The 24346-nt window shown below is 40.4% G+C and overlaps 1 protein-coding gene across 3 annotated transcripts in view; it reads right to left on the bottom strand.

The window, feature by feature from the left end:
- Positions 1 to 24346, bottom strand: part of FBXL7 (F-box and leucine rich repeat protein 7) — a 341307-nt gene that overhangs the window by 249681 nt on the left and 67280 nt on the right. For 2 of the 3 annotated variants that reach the window (XM_065584247.1, XM_065584246.1), the window contains exon 2: positions 11994 to 12083. The exons of the other annotated variant lie outside the window; for it this stretch is intronic. In XM_065584247.1, coding sequence (XP_065440319.1) covers positions 11994 to 12011 — 18 coding nt within the window. In that variant the 5' untranslated portion in view covers positions 12012 to 12083. The remainder of the gene's footprint in view (positions 1 to 11993; positions 12084 to 24346) is intronic. 3 annotated transcript variants of the gene reach the window in all.

The raw sequence follows: 24346 nt of genomic DNA, 5'->3' as shown, positions 1-24346 counted from the left end.
CCAGTTTTCTAAAAGGCTGTTTTCTCCCCCAAGCAAGTTATTCTGTTTGAGTATAATATAAATGCATTTTCTCCAATAAGTCTCACATTTCAACTTGTTTGATCTGCAGCTTTACAATTTTATGTACCTTTCCAATTTGTCCTTAGTATTGTTGGGGTAAGAGAGTTTTAAACATTTGGCTATAGAATTTCAATCCAAATTAGCTAGAATAATGTAAGGTTTCAATTTTCAGCTTGACTCTTGCTAATGTCCCAACCACCTTTTGTCTTGTATTTGAACTCTGACTCTTAGTTATTGATTGCAGTGGTATTGTTATAATTAGCGGAGCAGCTTTTTAGGACTACAGCCTATTAGATAAATGCATAGCACAATGTGGTTAAAAATAAAAATAGCTAAATCCAACACTATGGACTATTCTTAAGGTTTGAAGGATTAGATTTTTTTCAAATCAGTAAATGCCAATTTCACTTCATGTACACAAACCAACAAAAAATATTTACAATGATAATAATCAAAGTTTAGCAAGATCAAAAATGCGGCCTGAGAACTTACAGTGTGATTGTAGTGGGGCAGTTACCCCGCTCCTGGGAAAAACGTAGGCTGGCTGAGGAGCCAGCCACTGCTGTGGTCACACCCAATCAGGCAGCAGCTGGCCCTGATATAAGGGCTAAGAGAGGAGCTGGGTCAGTCTCACTCCAGCCTTGGAGTGGGAAGGACCTAGCTGCCTGAAGGAGCACAGGATACCTGAAGTAGAGCAGTACTGGGGAAGGGCAAGAAGAGCTGGGGAGCTCCAGCCTGGCAAGTCCCCAGGCGAAGGCCTTGCTGAAGGCCAAAGGGGGTACTGGGGCTGCAGGGAGACAGCGGGGATAGGTAAAGGCAGCTGGTCCAACCCCCTTGCCAGTGGTGAGTGGCCATTACAGACTGCAGTCTGCCCCAGTGAGTGGGGGCTAGATGACGATTGGTAGTAGCCACTGAGGCAAGGTGGGCATAGAGGGTTGGGAGTTCCCCTGGGAGGAGAGACCCAGTGTGTGAGGGTACTGTGGTGGGCAGAACCGCAAGGGAAAGAGGGCACGGGAGTCCAGGAGGGACACAGAGCCTGAGGCAGGAAAGCAGGAGGCGCTTCAAGTGCTGGAATTGAGCTAATTCCCCGACGACCAGCAGGAGGCACGGTGGCTGCGAGTGCTTGATCTGCTTCAGTGATTTAAGGAAATTTACTCTTTATATTTTGACATGTTTTGTTGATAACTTGTGTTTTAATGGTTATAAAGCTTTAACTTTTTTACTCTCAACATCTGTTATTAAGTAGTCATCAGATGCCTCCATAATTTCCTGCAACTGTGAAAATTAAATTAAAAAATACTCAAAAATAAAACCGGTATTATCCACCTAAGTGATTAAAAATCATATTCAGCCAAGCCTAACTACTTTGTATTTCTACATGCTGCTTGAACCAATTACACTTGCGTATGCATTCAGATATGTTGGTTACAACAAGTTTAAATAAATAGTGAATGCTGTTTATTGTGCCAAAGTGTTTATAGTTTTGGATTTATTGACTGTCATGCCTTCCGCCCCACACCCTGATTTTTGGCTTCAATGATGCGTTGCTGAATGTACCAAAAAGTAACATTACAAGTCATCTAGAGTTCTGCTGTTTGCAAAGACTCAAGAAACTACAGGAAACTCAATGGTTTTGAGTTTCACAACCAATTCAAAACAGCCCTCACTTCACTCACAGCCAACTGAACATAGGCCTAATTTCAAATGAACGGGGGTAGATTTAGGATTTCACATCAAAACCAGATAATTTGCTGAATGCAATAAGACCCACTTAGAGAACAGATATGCAGCATGGCCCCAAGACAACGAGTTGCACTCCCTGCTAAATGCTATTGCAGCAAGAAGAGAAAGAGAGATGGGGTGAGGGATTCACCGGTAAAGGAGCCAGGGATCACACATATACTCATGTAACATCCAGAATGTGTGTTATCTGGATATTCAGCATTCATATTAGAATCAGCTTCTAACATTGCACAAAGTGATGTAAAAAATAAGAGCCGGGTTTATGAGAAAATACCTCAGTAAGTATCAGATTAAGAAGCAGGTCATAAAGTGCTTACAGCAAATTCACTTGGCTAGACGTGAAGCTTTCTTTCAGCTTTGAACCTTGCTACACTGATCCATTTCTCGGTCATCTCAGGAATGGATCAGTGCAGCGGTTTTCAACCTGTGGTCCACGGACCCCTAGGTGTCCACAGACTATGTCTAAGATTTCCAAATGAGTCTGCACTGACATTCAAAAATTTGTAGGGGTCTGCAGTTGAAAAAAGGTTGAAAACCACTGGATTAGTGTAAAAAGCACTTCTAAGGGATACACTGCTAGACTTCAAAAGCTTCAGTTAGTGCAGAACATGAGCTGCCTATGTTACACTTGTGATCAGTGATGCATTTGAGGACTATTAGTTCTTTAAACACTAACTGCCTTGAGTACACTTTATCAGAGACCGTGTGTGATTTTGCACTCCATATGTTTATGGAAATAGGCTTATGAGTGTCAATATAATGACATTGGAATATGCTTTATGCAAAAGGTCTCCTGTAAGGTATCATTACAAAGCTTATAATCTACTGAGTGTGTTCAACCTATTTGTATGAATGTATCATTCTTGTATCTGAAGCTAGAAGTATTACTCTGAAGTCCTATTGTAACTATGCAAAGTGTGGGCCATTAATGGTGGCTTGGAATCTTGATGGCTCCCATTAACTAGGACAATTTGTTGTAAATGGCTCTGTTTACTTGTGGCACCTTAGAGACTAACAAATTTATTAGAGCACAAGCTTTCGTGGACTACTTCTTCGGACGCATATATATATATATATATATGCATCCGAAGAAGTGGGCTGTAGTCCATGAAAGCTTGTGCTCTAATAAATTTGTTAGTCTCTAAGGTGCCACAAGTACTCCTGTTCTTTTTGCGGATACAGACTAACACGGCTGCTACTCTGAAATCTGTTTACTTGTAAGCCTTCCTGTATACGTGGATGCCAACCAGTGAGTAATGAAGTCTCACAGGACATGTGAGCATGTCACATGATACTGGAATCCATCTTAAACCTAGTGCTTTTCCATTTAGAAGGAAGTGTGGGAACCCGGAGAGAAACAAAGGATTCCCGCCTTGTGCCAAAGATATAAAAGGGGGTGGAACAGAACAAAGGGGGTAGCCAGTCATGAGAAATCCTCTAGTTACCACGTGGGCTGGAACTAACAAGAACTGTACTGGGGAAAGGATTGGGCCCAGACTAAGAAGGAGTCTATTCTGTGAAAGAAGCTTATTGGAACATCTCTGGGGGTGAGATTTACCTGTATTCAGTTTCTTAAATGTACAGTATTAGGCTTAGACTTGCGTGTTTTGTTTTATTTTGCTTGGTAACTTACTTTGTTCTGTCTGTTATTACTTGAAACCACTTAAATCCTACTTTTTATACTTAATAAAATCACTTTTGTTTATTAGTAACCCCAGAGTAAGTGATTAATACCTGAGGGAGCAAACAGCTGTGCATATCTCTCTATCAGTGTTATAGAGGACAGACAATTTGAGTTTATCCTGTATAAGCTTTATACAGAGTAAAACGGATTTATTTGGGGTTTGGATCCCACTGGGAACTGGGTGTCTGGGTGCTGGAGATAGGTGACCTGCTGAGCAGTTTTTGGTTAAAGTCTGCAGCTTTGGGGGTGTGGATCAGACCTGGGTCTGTGTTGCAGCAGACTAGCATGTCTGGCTCATCAAGGCAGGGTTCTGAAGTCCCACGCTGGCAGTGGAAAACGGGCTCAGAGGTAACTTCAGTATATTGGGTGACAGTCCCAAGGGGATCTCTGTGACCGAACCAGTCACACCAGGTCTCTCTCTCTCTGTCTGGAAGACAGCAAAGGAGGTAAGTGGAGGCTCCTGAGCCAGCCCTCCTGTGTTAACCAGCAGCGCTTTGATAGAAGGACATTGTCAGTGGTGAGTCCTTTACTCTTGAACTTATTTCCCTCCTTGGTTTGAGAGAGCCCAAGTCAGTTAATCTGCGAGGCATCCTCCCTCCAACCCTCTCCCCACTCCTGTCTCTTGAAAAGGCTATGGATTAGGGAGCATACAAGTAGATTAAATAGGGGTAAGCAGTTTTAATGCTGACATAAAATGATGCCCCAGGTGAAGAGAGCCCATACTCTAAATGTATTTTGTATGCTTTATTAGTGCTCCAACATGCATGCACCTGTAGGGTGAAATGAAATGCATGTTTAAGTGATCCAAATAAAACTTTTCTATGCTCAACTCAAACAATAAAAACGAGGAGTCTGGTGACACCTTAAAGGCTAACAGATTTATTTGGACATAAGCTTTCGTGGGTAAAAAACCCACTTCTACAATTGCATGGAGTGAAAATTACAGATACAGGCATAAATATATATTGGCACATGAAGAGAAGGGAGTAACCTTACAAGTGGAGAACCAATGTTGAAGGCCAATTTAGTCAGGGTGGATGTGGTCCACTCCCAATAATTGATGAGGAGGTGTCAATACCAAGAAAGGGAAAACTGCTTTTGTAGTGAGCCAGCCACTTCCAGTCCCTATTCAAGCCCAAATTAATGGTGTTAAGTTTGCAAATGAATTGTAGTTCTGCTGTTTCTCTTTGAAGTCTGTTTTTGAAGTTTTTTTGTTGAAGAATAGCTCCTTTTAAATCTGCTATTGAGTGTCCAGGGAGACTGAAGTGTTCTCCTACTAGCTTTTGTATGTTACCATTCCGGATGTCTGATTTGTGTCCATTTATCCTTTTACGTACCCTGACTAAATTGGCCTACCCTTCTGAAACTCAAACAATGTCACCTACCACATTCCTATGTAAAGACTTTGTTAAAGTGATAAAGACTTTGTTTTAGATCTCAGTTTTTTCTGGGAAGAAAGGTTGGTTATATGCAGAGAGTCAAATAGCCCATATTTCACAAGGTACTCAGAACAAACATTTAATCTTTCTTACTGCTAGCAAGCACTGTGAGATAGTTTCATGAAGATGTAGAAGGATGTCAACATATTGCTTTTACAGATTTCATTTATATTTGTTAACTTAATTTGTCTCTATGGTTCATAAAAATTATCTGAAAGTTGGCTGCTTATGCCATTATTCATTGGAACCTTCTAAAACAAACACCACAAAATGTTTTAGATACAGCAAGGGAAAGGTACATGAAGTGTGTTAGATTTCTAACTGGGAAAAATAAGCAGAGAGTTGTTATGCATTAATGAGTTTAATAATTTAAAAAGTCCAAAAAAGCTTCATCATTTGAGCTGTAGGGTTACTTTTAAAGGACACCGGAAAATATAAATACACTATAGTATCTTATCACTTCACAAGCAGTGATCTGAAGCATAGAACAAAAAAGTTGGAGGGAAGTCACTTTCTTGGGATTCTAGGTAAAGCTACAAGCTTTGCTGAAATTAGTTCCTACGACTATCCTCTCCCCAGCTATTTTCAAGGACTCTTGTTGCTGTTTGGTTAAATAAGGGCTTGAATTGGATAGATAACTTTAGTACCTCAAGCATTTCCATAATCAAAAGACAAGCTACCCAAAGTATGTACCTGTATGCCTTTCCATATCCAAACAAACACTCATCATTTCTAACATTGGCTATCTACATTCAGAACAAAAACTAAGGGTATATCTACATTGCTGTTACACAACCACAGCTGGCCCGTGCCAGTTAACTTGGGCTAATGGGACTCAGGTTGAGGGGCTGTTTAACTGCAGTGTAGACATCCAGGCTTGGGCTGTAGCCTGGGCTCTGGGACCCTGCGAGGTGGGAGGTTCCCAGAGTCTGGGCTCCAGCCTGAGCGTCTATACCACAGCCCCATAACCGGTGCTCCTTAGCCCGAGTCAGCTGGCATGGGCCAGGCACAGGTGTCTAAATTGCAGTGTAGGTGAACCCTACCAGTCCCACTGACAGACACCTTTAGGAATGCATAAAACTCACAACCAAGTGGGACTCTCCCAATATTTCACATACTGTAGGACTTGATTGTCAAGTACTATAGATCTTAGTCTGAAAAAGGGGGAAATGCCCATTCTACAGCCCTCATTTCTGCTGCAAACTCTGTGGGGCTAGGAACCTACATGTGAGGAGAGGGCAATAGCAAATTCCAGAGCAAGATTAATCACAGTCAATGTCAGCTTTTCAACCGGTATCTTCTGGTCTGTGTAACTCTCTGTGATAGCAGGAAAAGGGATAGCGGGGGGTAGGGACTTTGATAGCAACACTATTGGTTGAATCTCAACCAGATGCTTAAAACTCTCCATCAAAATGAAGAAGTCATCTGATATTGTGATTGTCATAACACCCATATTACAAATCACGTTTACAAATACCTTATAAAGCGCCTCTTTAAAAGTTATATTTCACATCACAGACACAGATATGCTTCCTAGAAGTGCAATCCAGTTTAGCCAGGTAAGGGCAGATGATGAACCCAGAAACTGTACATTGCCAAAGAAAAGGCAGCAATAAGTATTGGTCAGATCATGACTACCAGAGCCACAGCCCTCTAGCACTGCATACACAATACAGATGTCATTTTCAAAGAAGTGCCACTTAATTGGTGTGACAAGTATGAATGGATGCTACAGAAGCAATTAGATTTTCACACTGAAACAGTGTGCAATTCAATCATAGCACATGTGAAACAGCACTGCAGGTAGCACCTCTAGAAACTCCTCTCTGCTCTTTTCATGTCCTCTTTTGTATGCACACATTCTCTGTAACGTAATGATCATTTTCAGCTACTGCACTGAAGGTAATTTGTGGAGAATACCATGGAGATGGATTCTTAAGTAAAATGTAGGCTCGAATTCAGAAGTTACCTCAAGAGAAAAATCTCCCCTTCTACCAAGTTGCTTGTATAAATCAGCTACAGTAAAGCCAAATGCAACTGAATGTTGCAAAAATAATTATAATTAGAAGTCAGTCTCAACTGGTCCTTCTAAGACAATTTTTTAAAACAAAATAATCACACTGCTATAGCATGGTTTTTGGTTCCTGAGACAGGACACAGGTGCAAAGCATTTCAGGGGTTAACCCTTCCCTGAGAATATTTTTCTTTTCAGTCATGGAATTCAAAATTGGTTTTACCAGTCTGGAAAAAATAAGCCATTAATGTGTTTGCTGGAACTCACATAAACAGAAATGGTTGAAGGACTAAATAACACTGCCAGTAACACTGCTGCTTCCACATTACCAGGTAACTATCACAAAATACACACAGATCAAACAGCATTCATCTCCCATTGGAAACTGAATCAAGTTAATGTCACTGATCCAGGCTGAAAAAACAAAACAAAACTTCTTGTTTGTACAGCTTCTTTTCCACTACAGCTGGATGCCCAGGGACAAGCAGTGCAAGAATATTACAATAGCCTCATATTAAGAGCCAAATTTTAAATGAGATGATTGTTCAGCCTAGACGATCTCTAGTAAACCAACAGTGTGGGTCTTAGAGTATTTAAGCAATCCATGACAAAAAAGTTTCATCCTTTGGTTCCTAAAACAGAACCAGGGGTAGGGAGACAGAACATGTTCTTTAATTTCTTTAACTTTAATTGGTTAATGGGGAACAAATTTCAGCCAGCCTCTGATATTGGGAGGGAGGGAAGGAAATACAATAAGTGCAGAGTTAGACAGAGAATGGTGGCATACCAACAAGAGGAACTGTGCTACATTAAGCTGCGTGTATTCATGGCCTACAGTTATTCTGTTTCTGGATTAACAATACTGTGCCAATCCTACACATAAAAGTGTTTAGGAGAGTGCCCAGGCATTTCCCCCCACCTTATACTCCTTATGCAAGGGGTGGGTTAAGTATAAGCTCTTGTGCTCAGAGATTTAGGACTAACTAGAATTGGCACTAGTCTGAAAAGGAAACAGGGAAGAGCTGGGGTCACGCCTCCTTGCCCTTTGGTTCAGCAAGTGAAGCTGCTCAGCTGTGAAGACTAAGGTATGCTGCACCCCTGAGTGGTGGAGCAGCAGCAATCTCCCCAATGCACCTGGGAGCCTGGCGTGCCCTTTGCCTCACTGAGCCACAAAACCACTCAGAGCTCCTACACGTGTAGTGCAGCTGTGCCACCATCCCCCACCATACGACTGGAGCTTAAAAGCCACAATTTAGTCAGAGTTTTTCCAGATCTTGAGTGCAGTATATGACCTTAAGCCTCACCTTCAGCACCCATTCACAACAATGGCAATTCCATTGTTGTAAGCCATACATCATTCTATCCGGGGTTTGAGATCTCATGAGTGTGAAAAAAAGAAAGACTTCATTTTGAAACTGCTATCCTCATGCCACATAGAATTACTATTACAGCACTAAATATCTGTACAAAGAACAGGTTTCAATGTTAATGTAGTACATGGGATTTAGACAGTATTTCCATTTTATGGAACTGTCCATTTGATTTGATGGCAAGCTGATATGCTCTCAGGCTATTCTTGATGTTGCCTTGCCCCCTTATAGTGGTAGGGTCCAATTTGCCATTGCCCTGAACTGCCTATAGTCATTTGCACCACTGCAAGGCAGAAGTAAAGTGCTCACATTGCTCTGGTGTGAAGTACTACATAAGTTGTAGGGCAACAGTGAATCAGCCCCACAGATGTCCTTCCTAGCTGTTTCATGGAAATTCAGTGCTATAACTTCAGCAACAGCTTTGTACCAACAGCCTCAAAGGAAAGAAGGGAGAAAGAGCACACAGCACAACTGGAAAGAATTAGGGTCAGTTTGCAAAGCTGGAATTCAGTTTGGGAGGCAGGGTAAGAATAGAAGGCCTGCAACTTCACATACTTATGTTCCTGATTTCCTAACCCTACAGGGAGCATAGAATTTAGCTGCCACTAGAGACGCAATGGTATTTTTAAAAAGCAGTCATCCACTTATCTGGTGTAGCGTGTTGCATACCGTTCAAGGTCAAGTGGAACAATTCTGTTGGCATTCTTTCATAACCTCCTCTCAACACACACAGTCCATTCACAGGACGATTTATGGTACTGTGAACTGTGCCCACTAGTAAGAGTAAAGGATAGAATTAGAGGTTCCCAGCTCTGCCATAGACTTACTGTGTGAGCTGGAAAAATCACTTGAAGCTCAGATACTATGGTGATGGGGGCCATGTAAAGTATAAAATACAGTCTTTGTTGTGGTAAGGACTACTACACCGATTCTATGGCAGACTGAAGCACCGAGTATTCGAAAGATAAATTGACTAACAATTGTAGAATGCTTTGTAAATAACAATAAAAACGAACAACAACTACTACAGTTTGTACAGTGCCTGACAATGGGGTTCCATTCTTGGTTGATCCCTAAACACTATTGTACTAATTATTAATAATAAAATAATTGAAAGTGTTCTCACAACATGGAACCTTAAGATTCCATTCAACCCGCAGGAAGGACACATCTTGAGTCTCAACAGGACTATGTGCTATTCAGTTGAATTCACCCTACAGAACAGAAATGAGTTTTAAAAAGGTCCTGAGACCTAAAACGGCAATTTCAGTGTTTTGAGGATACAGAATGAGTCCTTTAGCAGGGAACAACACTGGTATTTTGTGGGCTGACAATCACGAGGGAACAAGATATACAGGGAGATGAAAGCAGCACAGGCAGACACAAAAAATAAATAAGCAGAGGTGTCAGCATGCATTGCCTGTTGGGAAACACCTATTACGAGAGAGAGGTTTACACAGTTTGAGGTAGTTTAAATAAGAAAACAAGATATAGAAAAAGCTATGAGACTCCATTACTCTGGACTCCTTCCAAACCTTCATGACAATTCAGGAAATTCATTTGTCCACTATTTTAGTTCTGCTGAGCCACAGTTTAACTTCACTTGCTGGTGTGCACCTGATTACTATGCTGGCCCTGAAGTTTTCAGCATTATTGTATTAATCCACCACTATTTAAGGACTACTGTGTAAAGCTGATAGACTTCAATGAGAAAATTTACATCATACATTAGCTACACGTAATATTTTAAAAGTTATTTTGAAAATATGTGATGTTCCCCTGGTTATCCTTAAAGGAATTTTGATTACTGAACACTTCAGTGTTTGCAGCATTGGTTAATTATTTCTTTATTTCCCTGGATTTAGTACTGCAGCATTCTCTAAGTGTTACTTTATACTTCATAAATTCAATTTTAGGATTTATCAACACAGTCTCAGCTATTCCACATTAGTCATTCTAGGCTCTCCTCCCTCCACCCAATGTAGACAAGCCCTTCATTTTTGCATCAAGGCATTTTTCTTGACAAAATTTATCTAAGGTGAAACTGGAACCTTAAAGATTACCACCCACCATGAGAGGTAAAATCTATTGCTACTAGAAATAGGCCCAAAGCAGGATTTGGATCCGGACTGAAATTTCCCCCAAATTTCCTAGTGTTTACACCCAGCTCTTGTTTTGGGACCATCTCCGGTAATTTGTATTTTGGGGTCAATCACTCTTAAGTAAATCTATTGACTTACAGTAAAACCTCAGAGTTATGAGCAGAAGTTACAAATTGACTAGTCAACCACACACCTCATTTGGAACCGGAAATACACAATCAGGCAGCAGCAGAAACAAACAAAAAAGGCAAATACAGTACTGTACAGTGTTAAATGTAAACTATTAAAAAAGGGGGGAAGTTTAAAAAAAGATTTGACAAGCTAAGGAAACTGTTTCATTTAAATTAAGATGCTAAAGGCAGCATTTTTCTTCTGCATAGTAAAGTTTCAAGGCTGTATTAAGTCAATGTTCAGTTGTAAACTTTTGAAATAACAACCATAAGGTTTTGTTCAGAGTTACGAACATTTCAAAGTTACGAATATCCTCCATTCCTGAGGTGTTTGTAACTCTGAGGTTCTACCGTACTTACAGTTTAAAAGGTAAATAGCTGTAACCAGACAGAGTTGTTTTATTGAATCCACACTTTTGTTTGGTTTTTTTTAACCATTAAGATGGGTCAGAAACGAAGGCAGGTTGAGAGTAATGACTGCTTGCAGCTTAATTTGTTATGACAGGAAAAGCTTAAGAAATTAGAATAATCTGTTCACTAATTAACCAGATTACATACCATTAAGTGGACATCTTCATTTGCAGCCTGCATCATTAATCCTGACAGAGGAGTTTGGTGGTTCCCAATCAGCTACCAGGAGCATTATTGTAAGGTCTAGAGCCAATATTACTGCGTCCTAACAAAATACGAAACCAGCACCACTTTTCCCTGAATGCTCACCAGTTATGAGATGTATTTTATTAACTTCTCATTCCCAGCAGGACATGATTGGTGGTTCCCCATACTATAGTTCCCTGAAATTCGTTAATAAACCAGGGATTTCTACAAGGTGTTAATACAGACATAAAATCTTCCCTCTCCCCCTAAGACACCAAAAAAAGCCCATATCTTGAAGTTGACACATACCTTAATCACTCCAGGTGAAATACATCAGTCTGGCCAAATTATTGTCAACTCTCTAGGTCTATAACTGTATTTATTTTTGAATCCTTGGCACAAACTTCCAAGCACATCATTAAATATTTATCACATGGTATTCATAGTAGAGCAATAAAGTTAACTTAGAACTCCACCCACTGTGTTTTCATGAAGTATTTTCCTTGGAAATAAGCTTGAAGTCTGATCACATCGATCTTAATACACAACAACCACCTCCTGTAATAAATGTCTTGAACAAATTCCTTTCAGTGACTCCCTTACACTTATGTTTTGCAGAACTGACTTAAACCCTTACACAATTAAAGCTAAAATCGAACAAATGAAGATGTCTGAAAGAGGAGTTTCATTTTAAATTTACAATGCTCCCAAGGAACCGTGGGGTAGGTTTGGGGAGGGGGAGTTCATCTTCTGAAAATCGCCAACATTAAACATGGGGGAGGGATAACCTAAATAATGAACACCAGGCATTTACCTTCACTGGTAGCCGCATTCTTCTGAGCTTTGGTCGGTGTGTGATCTGTACTTGAACTCACGTCGGATGAGATGCTTGAGCTGCCTTTGCCTACAGAAAAGGTGTGGGAGAGAAACAGCGTGAATATTAACAGCAGAGGAGAAGAATCCTCAATATCAGACCTTGGGACAATGACAAGATCAGTGGCTGATGTTCAGTTTGTACTGGGTAGGGGCAAGAAATAAATGCACTATAGCCTATAGAATAAGCATCCTTTTAATTAGGGTTGCAAGTCTTACCTGCTTTGGGGAGGCTCCCACTGCAGATTTTCACAGCTCCATAATGAATTTAAAATTTTAATTTGTCATTAGCAATTGCAAGAGAAGAACTGGACTTTCACCAAAGGTTACTAATGCAAAGGTAGCCCAGGTAAAGGAAAATAGATATTAACCCTGCTTGGTGAACATGTGGATTGAATCAAAATTTCTAACAGACTGGTCTATATCTGACTATATCATTAAAAGCACAATAACCAGGGAGGGAGAGTGCATGGTGTTGAAGTTAAGGCCTTGCACTAAAACTCAGAAGATCTGGGTTCCATGCCCAGCTCTGTCACTGACTTTCAATGCAACATTGGGCACCTGCCTTTATCATACTCACATTTCACAGATTGTTAAGTTGCTTAATTGTATAGCTGATTGACTACACTTATGGTTTGTTATGAAAAATGTTCAAGAGACCAAATAACCAAACTTAACCAAAATTTATTATCTAAAGTCAAAACTGTACAATACAAAAAGGAGATACACATACCCATTTTCCAGAAAGTAATTATCTCTCAGCATATTTACCTTACACAGAAGGTACACCTTCCCAAGACCACTTGTATTTGTCGGATGGCTCCTTACAAGTTAGAAATCATTTCATACATTACGTAAGATCCAACCCCCCAATTTGTACCAGCACTTTAACGTGTGGGTCTGGATACTAGCCTTCCAGGTCCTGTTCTGTGAAGCTATCTTTGCAGAATATTAATGTATTTTGCCTTTGATCTGTTTACTATCCACTTAGGCCAAATGCTGAGTTGTCCTGTTCCAAGATATTGTGGGATATAGCAGTGAACAAGAGTGAACAGCATTGTGGGGAAAACAATACAATTCAGTTGGCATAACACAGTGTTTCCCAAACTTGGGACGCCGCTTGTTTAGGGAAAGCCCCTGGCGGGCCGGGCCAGTTTGTTTACCTGCTGCGTCTGCAGGTCTGGCCGATCGCGGCTCCCACTGGCCGCGGTTCGCTGCTCCAGACCAATGGGAGCTGCAGGAAGCGGCGCGGGCAGCAGCGAACCGCAGCCAGTCGGAGCCGCGATCGGCTGGACCTGCAGACACGGCAGGTAAACAAACCGACCCAGCCTGCCAGGGGCTTTCCGTAAACAAGTTTGGGAAACACTGGCATAACTGCTCAACATTCATACATACAATATTCATACTGTGCGCTTAATACATATTAATGTAGTGTAAGTAATGCCTATGGCATACATTGTCTGGTGTTCCCTGTTTGCCAGATTCTTACCTATCTTATGGGGTATGAGAGAATAAAATGTATTAACTATGGGGTGTGTAGATATTATAGTTATGTGAAGCCATATAAACACCTAGACAGACCACTTAACTTTGGAAACATTGTTGGCAGCCTCAACAATCAATTCGCACGGACACTGAACTATCTTCATCCAGAGGCATGGTCCCTCCAGAACAGGATTAAGGCACCTTTGCCAGCATCCCAGGCTTGATCTGTTCTGAAGATGTATATCCAGATGACTAGTTCACCCTCCTCCACATCCACTAAAACCACAGTTGTTAAATATTTCTTCAGTGTTGAACAACATACAAGGTAAAGAGTGTAGGTGAAAATTTATGGTTACTAACTTAACATTTACCAAACAGCAATATCATCTGTGAACCATTGGTATCTACATCAGAGGGTGAAGCTGTGGTATCTCAGATAGCACTCTGAGAAAACTGTTGCCAAAGACGGATATTTTGATGGCAACTATTGTACCTGGCAGCCTTATGATTCAATGGACTGTTAGCCAACAGAAAACAATTTCCAGAACACCTACAAATAAAAGGGTTAAATTGGCAGACAAAACTCTTCAAAATAGTTAATGTATTTCCTTTTCACATGGCTCAGAGTAATTAAAAAATTTAAGTCAGTGGGTCATATCACCTAAACAGGAAAATAAATCAGCTTCGGTTTCCTCTCACCTTGACATATTGCTTGAAGTGACACATTATTCTGGCACTAAGCACCATTTATCATTGCTTTCTCCTCCTTTTTACCACAAGCCAGGACAATGCAATGCTACTTTGCATCAGCTTTGTTCAAATCTCTTGCCACATTCCACTACACCAGTGGTTTTCAACCTGTGGTCCGTGGACCCCTGGAGGTCTGCAGACTATGTCTAAGATTTCCAAAGGGGTCTGCACCTCCATTTGAAATTTTTTAGGGGTCCGCAAAATGAAAAAAAAAAAAGTTGAAAGCCACGGCACTACACCAACACTCTTGGGTCCATCTGAACAGTTACGCTGTATTCTGATACAAAGTAAAAATATAGAAAGAAGCTAGGATGGTGAGGAAAAATTACCATGGCTAAGTACCTCAAGAGAGCTAGAACATACAAGATGGAGTGCTGTTTTGGGTTAACACCTTTCTAATTCCGGATAACCAGACCCACGAGGCCCCACCCCAACTCTGCCTCTTCCCCAAGCCCTGCCCCCATCACTCACTGCTCCCTCCCCCTCACTCCCATCACTTGCTGGATCATGTCAAGGAGTCTGCCTGCAGGTAGGTGGTGTCCCCAACTGAGCGAGGGCTGGTGTGGGTTAATGATCCGGTGCCTCTCCCCACCCCCTGGTAACCGCGGTTTTGGTTCAGGTGCCATTTAGGGTTGCCAGGTCCCCTTTTTGACCAGACTTTCCAGTTGAAAACTGGGCACCTGGCAACCCTAAATGGCACCCAGACACAAAAGCCAAAAACCAGACTGTCCAGGTAAAAACCAGATGGGTGTCAAGCCTAGTGCTCTTACCTTGTTTTTTGTCCGAGGACCCAAAAGCAGGAGAAAGAGGTGCAATGGGAAAAATCTAGGCTTGTAAGAGGAGATAAGATTAGAGAGTGAAGGAAGATAAGAGGGGAGGGTTTTAAAATGGACAGTATAGAATAGGGCGGTTACTTAAAAGAACAAACCAAATTTAAAAGCGAGGTTGACAAAAAAAAAAAAAGCAGAACTGAATTGCCACTGAATTAGCACTATGGGGCCTGATTCAGTTTAGACTAGCACACCCTTACCCAGACTATATCTACATTATAGCAAAGACTTTTCCTGCAAGCACAGACTGGTACTCACACTTGTTATGTATTGCCAAGGAACAAGAGATAACTTTTCTACAGCCACAACTGTGACTAACAAAGATCAACCAATCAGCAATGCATTTGATAGTTCTAAGGAAATGAAGGCTGAACAATACAGTTACATTTAAGAAGTGTCCTATATCCCAAGTATATTACAATTAACTACAGCTGAAGAATGTTAAGCAAAGCCGTTTAAAGTTATGGTGGGGTTTTTTTTTTAATAAAGTTACATTATATGCAGAAAACTAGCTGACACCATGTTTCTGTCACTTGAGTAAACCTATAATCATAGGAATGTTAGCAAGAGACTTTTCTGATCTGTTATTTCAATCAAGCATTCCTTGGGGTTCTGCATTAAAGTATGCCTGGTTTTCATAAATTTGGATGTAAGGAGGTCTGATCTTTTAAATGTGCCACAGCAAAATGAGAATTTAACGTTTTTTTAATGGGAAATGACTGTTGAATATGCAAACCTAAGGGCCTTCTCAAACCAGGTACTGCCACTTATGCCTTAGGTCAGTCCCAGAGAAGCAGTCTCCACCATAAAATTGCTCAAGTTGATATGTTCCCTGATATGTGAGATGAGCTATGGAGTGGGGGTATATTAAGGGACCAGGAAGAATTAAAAAGAAACACTTGAGCTAGTCAGGGGGAGGTAACCAAAAGCTTTCATCAGAGCCCATGTTCTCAAGGAGTCACCAGTTTGGTTCCTTTAAACTTAAAAGAATATTAAACCAAAAGTAACTTGGCTAGCACATTGCTTCCACTGCTCTGATGCAGGGACAAGGAGAGAATGGAGGTATATGAAACCCATAGTCCTTCACAAGACCGTCCCAAGTTAATAGGCCTCCCAGCTTAGGTGTCAGTGTTTGTGGTGGGAGAAATCAAGTTGTGCACAGAGTACAGAAGGTATAGGGTTGCCAAGTTTTGTTTTGGGGGTGAGGTGTTAGATTTTATTTTTAAACACAAGCTTCAGGAAGAGACCGGAAGGTTTGGGATTTGTCCTTTCTCGTGAAATAACTCAGTAGGTATTAGCCACATAAGGCGTCAAATTACATCTAACACTGCACCCATGTACTGGGCATTTCACCTCTAAAAGCAGAGCAGCATTTCCATAGAACATGGTCACATTCTGCCACAGCATAGAAACGACAAGACTAAACAGATTAAGAGGATAGGATGGCAAGATCTGATTAACAGTACAATAGTCTTTGGAACCATTTCTTCCAATGTGGTGAATTCTTTCACGGGAAAGGAAAAAAGTAACACAAACCATGGACAAGCCACACTTGCCAGCTACATGCGTGAAACAAACATACACTTGCATTGTTGGAGCACAAGGTCTTGTAGTGGGAGCGAAAGCTGTCAATAGTAGTAAATCTTCTGTCCCTCTACAGGCAAGCCACTGGAGCAGAAAACTGAGCAGCTAATGGCAATGTATTACTTAGGATAGTATGTTTCTGTAATGCTCTTGAAATCCCAGACTATATTACCCACTTTAAATGCACTTTTAACATTGACAAATTCCAATAGTGCATGTAATTTACAAATATTTGTTAACAGCTAAAAAAAAAAAATCCAATTATACAGAATGATTGTAGCCAGACACCAATTTTGCCACATTATTGTTCTGTTAATATTTTATTATTTCCCACAAAATGGAGCCGTTTCAGCAGAAAAGATGATGCCCCAACCCCAGATAGCCAATAGTCTAGTGCTTACGGAACTTACCAGGGCTGTAGGAGACCTGGTTCAAGTCCCTGCTCCAGATCAGGTATTTGAATCCAGGTCTCCCTCATCCCAAGTAAGTCCATAATCCTGGGCTTTGGGCTATAAGGGGGCCACCACTGCCTCTTCCACTTGGCGAATGGCAGCTAAGTCTCCTTTTGACTTTAGAGCCCCACCAAAAATGTTTTGGTCCAAACTGTTCAGTGAATGAGGACACTAATTTACAAATCGTTTTGCAGCAACTGAAATTGCAGTTTTTGGCAAATATGCAATTAATCTGAAACTTTTTGCCCATCTCCACTCACCCCAATAATTTTGCCATTCAGTGCCTTGTAGGCAATGCTGGCTTGAGTTCTTGCTTTGCTAAGCAAATTAGAAAAAGGTCTGTCCCTCCCAAATAAACAGCCAATAAACATTTTGCTGCTCCTAATATTTTGGTGCCTTAGGCAGCTGCCTCACTCTGCCTCTGAGAAAACCGACCCTGCTCATAAGTCTGGACTGGTAATGAGCAGCAGCAGCCACCACATGCCAACAATCATAAATTGCATGTATTGATTTAAAAACCAGAAACGAAACCAAACCAAATAAAAGATAGTAAAAGTCCTACAGTCCATAATAAATTATTTCAAAAGCAGCATTGGAAGGAGTCTACAACCACAGAGAATTTCAATGAAACAGACAGCAAGCAAAAGCAGATTCTTACATGATGCCCTATCCCTCTCAATTAAAAATACATATTGCATTAAGAGGAACCTTTTGATATTTCAACATAAATATCCCACTGCCACTGACACCGCCAGATTGTTACAGACCCTTACACAGGTTTAGAGGGAGAAGCACACCATGAGTGCAGCCTGCACAAGAGCATGACAAGTTGAGGAAATCTATCCAGTAACAGGAGACAACTAATTCCACACTTCTTAGTAAGAGAAAGGTGTGCTTTTATCATCCACCGGGGGGGAATATTGATGTTGAACAAAAATACAGGATACTTTAAACAAAAAAAGGAGTTAAGATAAACAGGAAGATGACTGGATATCTGGCTCATTTTGGAATGATAAGTGATCAGAGGTTTGATGTTTTCAAGCCAATAAAAATAGGCTTTAAGATTACTATCGGACAAATTAGGACCTATTTTACAAAACTGTGCAGGGAAATATGGGGACGGGTGTATGTTATGTGCACCACAGGTAGAAGTGAAGGGAGACAGCAGCCTCCAGAGGAGCATTATTCCCCCTCCCACGCAGGTGGGCAAAGAGGGGATTGAACTTTAGGGAAATAGTTTCAGGCTCCCTCCGCACCACAAAAAAAAAAAGTGCAGTTTTCCAGTGAAAAACCATCAAAAAAGTTGCCAAGCTCTACTGGTAACTGGAGTCCAGATCATAGGACGCTAGACTCTCTGGAAAAGATGTGATTTATAACACTGCAAACAAGGAACTGTTATCTATATCTTTAGCATAGATTTGAATTTTCCTTGTCTGATCTACCTAATAGTATGAACCATGATGTTTACCTGTAAATGCCACTTTCCCTTTCTCCTAGATCAACATGCATTCATTGATCTTTCCCCAAATGCAGCTTAATTTTTCCTCTTAACTCTTCAAAATATGGTTTTTAAAGGCATGGTGTGTGTGTGTGTAGATAGATAGATAAAGAAGGTATGAAATAATAAAACTTAAAACCTATAGGACATACAGCAAACAAATGTCTTTTCCACCTCTCATTTCTAATGATACACATTAAACTGATCAGTCTTTCAGTCTTTAAAAACTCTCTGGTATCTTCTTGCACAGAGCGCTGCCCTACATGGGTGCTTTACTTTTAGAAGTGTTATTTTTATAAGTTTCTCTACAGTAACTGACAAACCACTGTAGTAGCTGGATTTGAAGGAATATCTGGCTTCTATTTCTACAGAAGATGTACTTTGAATAAATGAATAAGTACAGTAAAACTGGTGTTGGAAAAACACACCACTGACTATCTTTTTCTAATATCAAAACAAAAACAACCACTTTGCCTTTATGCCAAGGAGATTATATACTACAGAATTGGCTGGGTTACATTCCCTAACTCTACTGCTTAGTAGACTTCTACTTAATAAATGAGGTGCCTCTAATCCTTTTCTTGAAGTATCTGATCTATCTTGAACATACCTGAATTAAAGAGTAATATTTACACATTCATCTGTGTATAAATAATATACAGAAGTTCAGTTTCAGTAATATTTCAAAACAGAGGTTTCATTTGTTCCTTCCCAACACGCACATGTCCCTTCAGTATCCTTTATAAATAATTAACCTTTAAATTTTTTATCCCACTTTGAATGTTTATTGATTGCTCCCACATCCTCATAATATTTATTGATTACCATAAATTCTTCCCAAATTTGGCAACACAGAAGATTCTATTTGATTATGATATTGACACAATTCACAACAGATCCAAACAAATGCTTTAAACAGACCCTGAAGGAGTGTACTCATTATACCTAAACAACAAAGACTAAATGGTTTCAGTCCAGAAGGCATCATAGCATACTTACATTTTAAAGAATCGAAAGAAACCAAGATGTACAAAAAGTTAGTGGACCATCTTAGAAGGCCACAAATTAGACGACACTGTTTCAGTAGCAATAGGAACCTGAAATTTAGGGAACTAAACCAAATTTTTATACCCATCCTTTAAATATGGATATTCATCTAAGTAATTACATAGTCCCTTTCTGTGACCAAAAATAAGGTTTGTGCCTGCCCATCAACCATATGTGGCAATGCTGGTGTCCATGACCAAACTTCTAATCATTAATATGAATAATTTGCATCAATTATTTCTTAATTCCTACATGTCAATGTTGTCTAATTGCTGCTTAGTTACCACATTGCAATAAGGAGGTTTGGGGGGGCTTTGGCAAAATGACTTCTGCAATTTTGTGCTTGCCCCTGTGCTTGTGACGTCACTTGTTCATTACACAGAATGAGAAAGCAGAAATCATGGCCTGGAGTTACACTCTCAGGCATGGATTATTTCATCTAAAAACCCAGCCTTAGTATGACTAAGATCAGTCTCTCACACTAGTCCTCATAGTAATAAATAGGCCTCTTATTATAGCAAAGCCAGAAATGCCAATTATTTGTGTTCTCCTACTTAAACCTTATTAAACTATAAGTATTATACCCCATAGTGACACTATACTTACAGCAAGTTACGTTTATACATGAGACAGGATCATAAATCAACACGCCTAACCCTAAGACAAAACAGGTGAAATACAAAGGAGGAGGAAATCAGAACAAAAACCAGACTTGAGGACAAGCTAAGATTGCTTCTGTAATTAAAAAAAAATTCTAGGAAATTTACGAAGTATTTCTGAAGACTGCTCAAAACTTCAACCCAAGAAAGAATGCTAATTAAATAATTTGTTAGCATATTAGGATGGGTCCAGCTATAGAAGTGATCACATTAATCTAATTGGAGATGAATTCATGAATGATTTGTTTCAGAGACAACACTAGATCAGATTTGTATTTATGAAGTTTCGTTTGCTGACCCTTTTTGAGTATTTGGCACCAGAGGGCAAGTTTTCCTACACAAAGTTTCCAAGATTTGGTAAATCTTCATTGTAGATCAAAAGCTGAAGTTCTTACTCAGTCATGACTATCACTTTGAGGGCTTCTGGATTTGGCCTTTAAATGGTATTAAGATACATGTTACAGGAAATTACAAAACTGATCTATGACTTTACCCCTCTCCTTGTTCTGGCTTTTTTTTTTTTTCCTTTCAGTCACTGCTTTTTATATCACATTGGGCTTTGAATTTGTTACATTTGTTGTATATATGAGAGGTCACAAGTGACATTGTGAATTTGTACTGTGACTCATACTAAGAATATAATACACAGATGCTACAGTGTATAGCCTGGAGGTTCTAAGAATATAATGTTTGGGCTACTGGTGTCCTGGTGAGAGCGAGATGGTCACATGATGCTGGCTCATTACCATCTGGTAAATCAGTTAATACAACTACAAGTACATTAAATACTTTCCTAGTATTACTTTCCCATATAAGAAGTTACTGTAGTTGCCACAGGGGTATTGTGTAATCAAGAATGAGAAGGGAGATGGTCACAGAAATCACGAATACTGAGAGGTTTCCACAATACAATCGATATTATAATATGGTCCACATGGCAAAAGTGTTACAGAATCCTTGGTATGTGCCTTACTATTTGATTTAAATAAAGTATTAATTATGAGAAACACAGTAAGAACTGCTGTTGAAGTCTAGAGATGGTTGATTGGTGCTCATTTTCCCTTTTCACGGATCATGCTTTGGCACCTTCTGCCTCAATTCAGTAATTTTCAAAAAGCCCGGTCTCTTACACCATCGTAGCCAACATCAACTTCGACAGTTCATAACTGAGCTCACGTGGCAGCATTTAGATTAACAGGATTTATGTGGAATAAGTGAGATCTGAATTGTATTGAGCCTTGCTTGGACAGATGGTTCCTTTGATAATTAGATGCATTGCCCATTCTCTCATGGAAAACAAACAAAAAACAGGATAAACAATAAGCACAGTGACAAAAACTAGGGCCAGTTTTCGAGATGTTTGTTCCAAATCTAAGATCTTTGGATGGGGTATCTGCTCATATGCCATCTAGTCTTCCTTTTTTGCTACGTTTATTTGTAAAACTTCCAATAGAACTGTTGAAATTTTAACTGCCACTTATTTAACTCCTTCGCCCTAGGGGCCAATTAGCAAAGTGGAGTGATGAGTGGTGGAAATGATAACTGAGTGATGCAGCCTTGCATGCAACAGACAAGTGTGTCAAAAAAAAAAATCATGTTGAAATCGAAGATAACAGGTGCAGAACACAACAGGAAAATAAAGAATGGAATCCATAATATCAGAACAGAGTGTACAAACAGGGCAGAGTGAGAAAAAGCATGGGTGTGTTTCATCACCAAGAAAAGAACAGAATGTATAGATGAGGAAAAAGCAGATCCCATTACAGGAGAAGAGTAGAACCATAAAAGCAAAGAAAATCAAAAGATCAAGACAAAATAGGAGATGAAAATGTAAATTAACACTGGGAAAAGTGAAGTAATGGTACAAAAAGAGAAAGTGAGATTAAAGCCAGAGTTGCAGAAACTGCTTCAAACATACTTTTAAGTAAAAGTCCGTAGGAACAGATACTTATGAATGACAAGGGTTTCATCCTGATATGTAAGAGAAATAAAAACAGCCCTAAGGTCATAAATACCACGAGAACTTCTCTCTTGTAAATGGATACCTGAAAGATCCTAGGAGAGCATTCCATTTTCCTCCATAGTTCACTTCCCTTGACTGCATCCTGTAACTGTAATTCTGTTTTGTGATTGCCTCCTCAGTATCTGCCCTTTAGGAGGCAGACAAGTATGATTCTGTCACATTTACAAACCTGGGCTGCTATTTGTAAGTGGATGGGCCTTCTAAAGAAACACATTTAAAGAACTCTGTGGCTCTGAGTCAAGGGATACATACAAAACACCCCCAAAACCTGCCTGATAGGTTTAATATCCCCAAAACCTTGCCTTTGATAAAGTCAGTCAACAGGGTAGAAAGCCTCAGATGTGGAAACAGATGCCAGCTGATCAGTACTGAAATGAAAAACAAAGCCTTCCACTAGGTCTATGCTAAAAATGCTACAGAGGTACAGCTGCAGAGCTTCAGTGCAGACAATTACTACAGCAACAGGAGGGGTTCTCCTGGCACTGGGGGTAATTCACCTCACCGAGAGGCAGTAGCTAGGCCGATAGAAGACTTCTTCCATCAACCTAGTGCTGTCGACGCCAGGGGTTAGGTCAGTTTAAGTAGGTCTCTCAGGGACGTGGATTTTTCATACCTCCGACATACATAGGTATGCCAATATAACTTTTCAGTGTAGACCAGCCTTTATTCTCTTTGCAACACAGCACAGAAAGGAGTAAACACACAGAAATGAAGCCACTGGGAGTGGCTAAAGACAACATGGAGCTGTGTGGCAGAGGCATTGTGTCCATAAAAGGAACAAATGCAGCACTCCAGAAGAGGGAATGAACTCAAAGGATGACAGGTAGGGGAAAAGTATCAGAGGGGTAGCCATGTTAGTCTGGATCTGTAAAAAGCAACAAAGAGTCCCTTGGCACCTTATAGACTAACAGACGTATTGGAGCATAAGCTTTCGTGGGTGAATGCCGACGAAGTGGGCATTCACCCACGAAAGCTTATGCTTCAATACATCTGTTAGTCTTAAAGGTGCCACAGGTAGGGGAAAGAAAGTCTAGGTCTCCTCAATTATTGGGGGGGGGGGAAGAGGGAGATCTACTCCATGCATATTTTTTCAGGTCGTAATGACTAAGGCCCCAAAGTTATGAGTTATTACTGTTTGAGAATGGCCCAGGCATCAAGGCCTTTTGTGATAGCTATAGTCTAATTTGTCTTATGCAAGCTGGAATAAGATGCACAAACACTGGAAAATTCCAGCCCCAATTGTGATAATTCAAAAGTTACACCTCATTCCCTGGTTAGATGGTGGGAGAGATGAACTCTTATATTGATTGGACGTTTCAGATCTTTGGAAGTGTGGGTCACCATCTGATCGGTTCATGCCAGCACCACCACAGACAGGAACTAAATTGGACCACCCAGCAGAAACAGGATAAAGTGGCCTGTCTCCTTCAGCACATCACTTCCTGAAAGCCAAAGACGTGTGCAAGGGAGAAGATCGAGGTACTTGGCCAGCTACCTGGGAGTCCTCCTATCAAGATAAAGGTGTCTATCTGCGTTAAGTTCTTGAACTGTCAGCTTCTATTTTCCAGCAATTTGGGTTGCCCACTAGCACACCAGGAAGATACTATAGTCATGTCTGTCCTTCACTCCTCCTGTGTTTGCAGTATCAACTCCTGCTGGGAACAGTAACTGAGCTGAAAGTGAACAGGAGTACTTGTGGCACCTTAGAGACTAACAAATTTAAAATCATGAAATTGATGGATTTCCACTCCATACGGCTAAATGCAGTGCCTTGCATAATGACAGGTTTCAGAGTAGCAGCCGTGTTAGTCTATATCCACAAAAAGAACAGGAGTACTGGTGGCACCTTAGAGACTAACAAATTTAGTTAGTCTCTAAGGTGCCACCAGTACTCCTGTTCTTTTTGCGGCTACAGACTAACATGGCTGCTACTCTGAAACCTGAGCTGAAAGTGGACAGCTGAGCA

This window comes from Chrysemys picta, chromosome 2 (assembly GCF_011386835.1).
Source record: "Chrysemys picta bellii isolate R12L10 chromosome 2, ASM1138683v2, whole genome shotgun sequence".
In the NCBI taxonomy this organism is placed as follows: Eukaryota; Metazoa; Chordata; order Testudines; family Emydidae; genus Chrysemys; species Chrysemys picta.
Note: the sequence above shows the minus strand (reverse complement) of the source record. Positions and strands in the feature narration are given on the sequence as shown.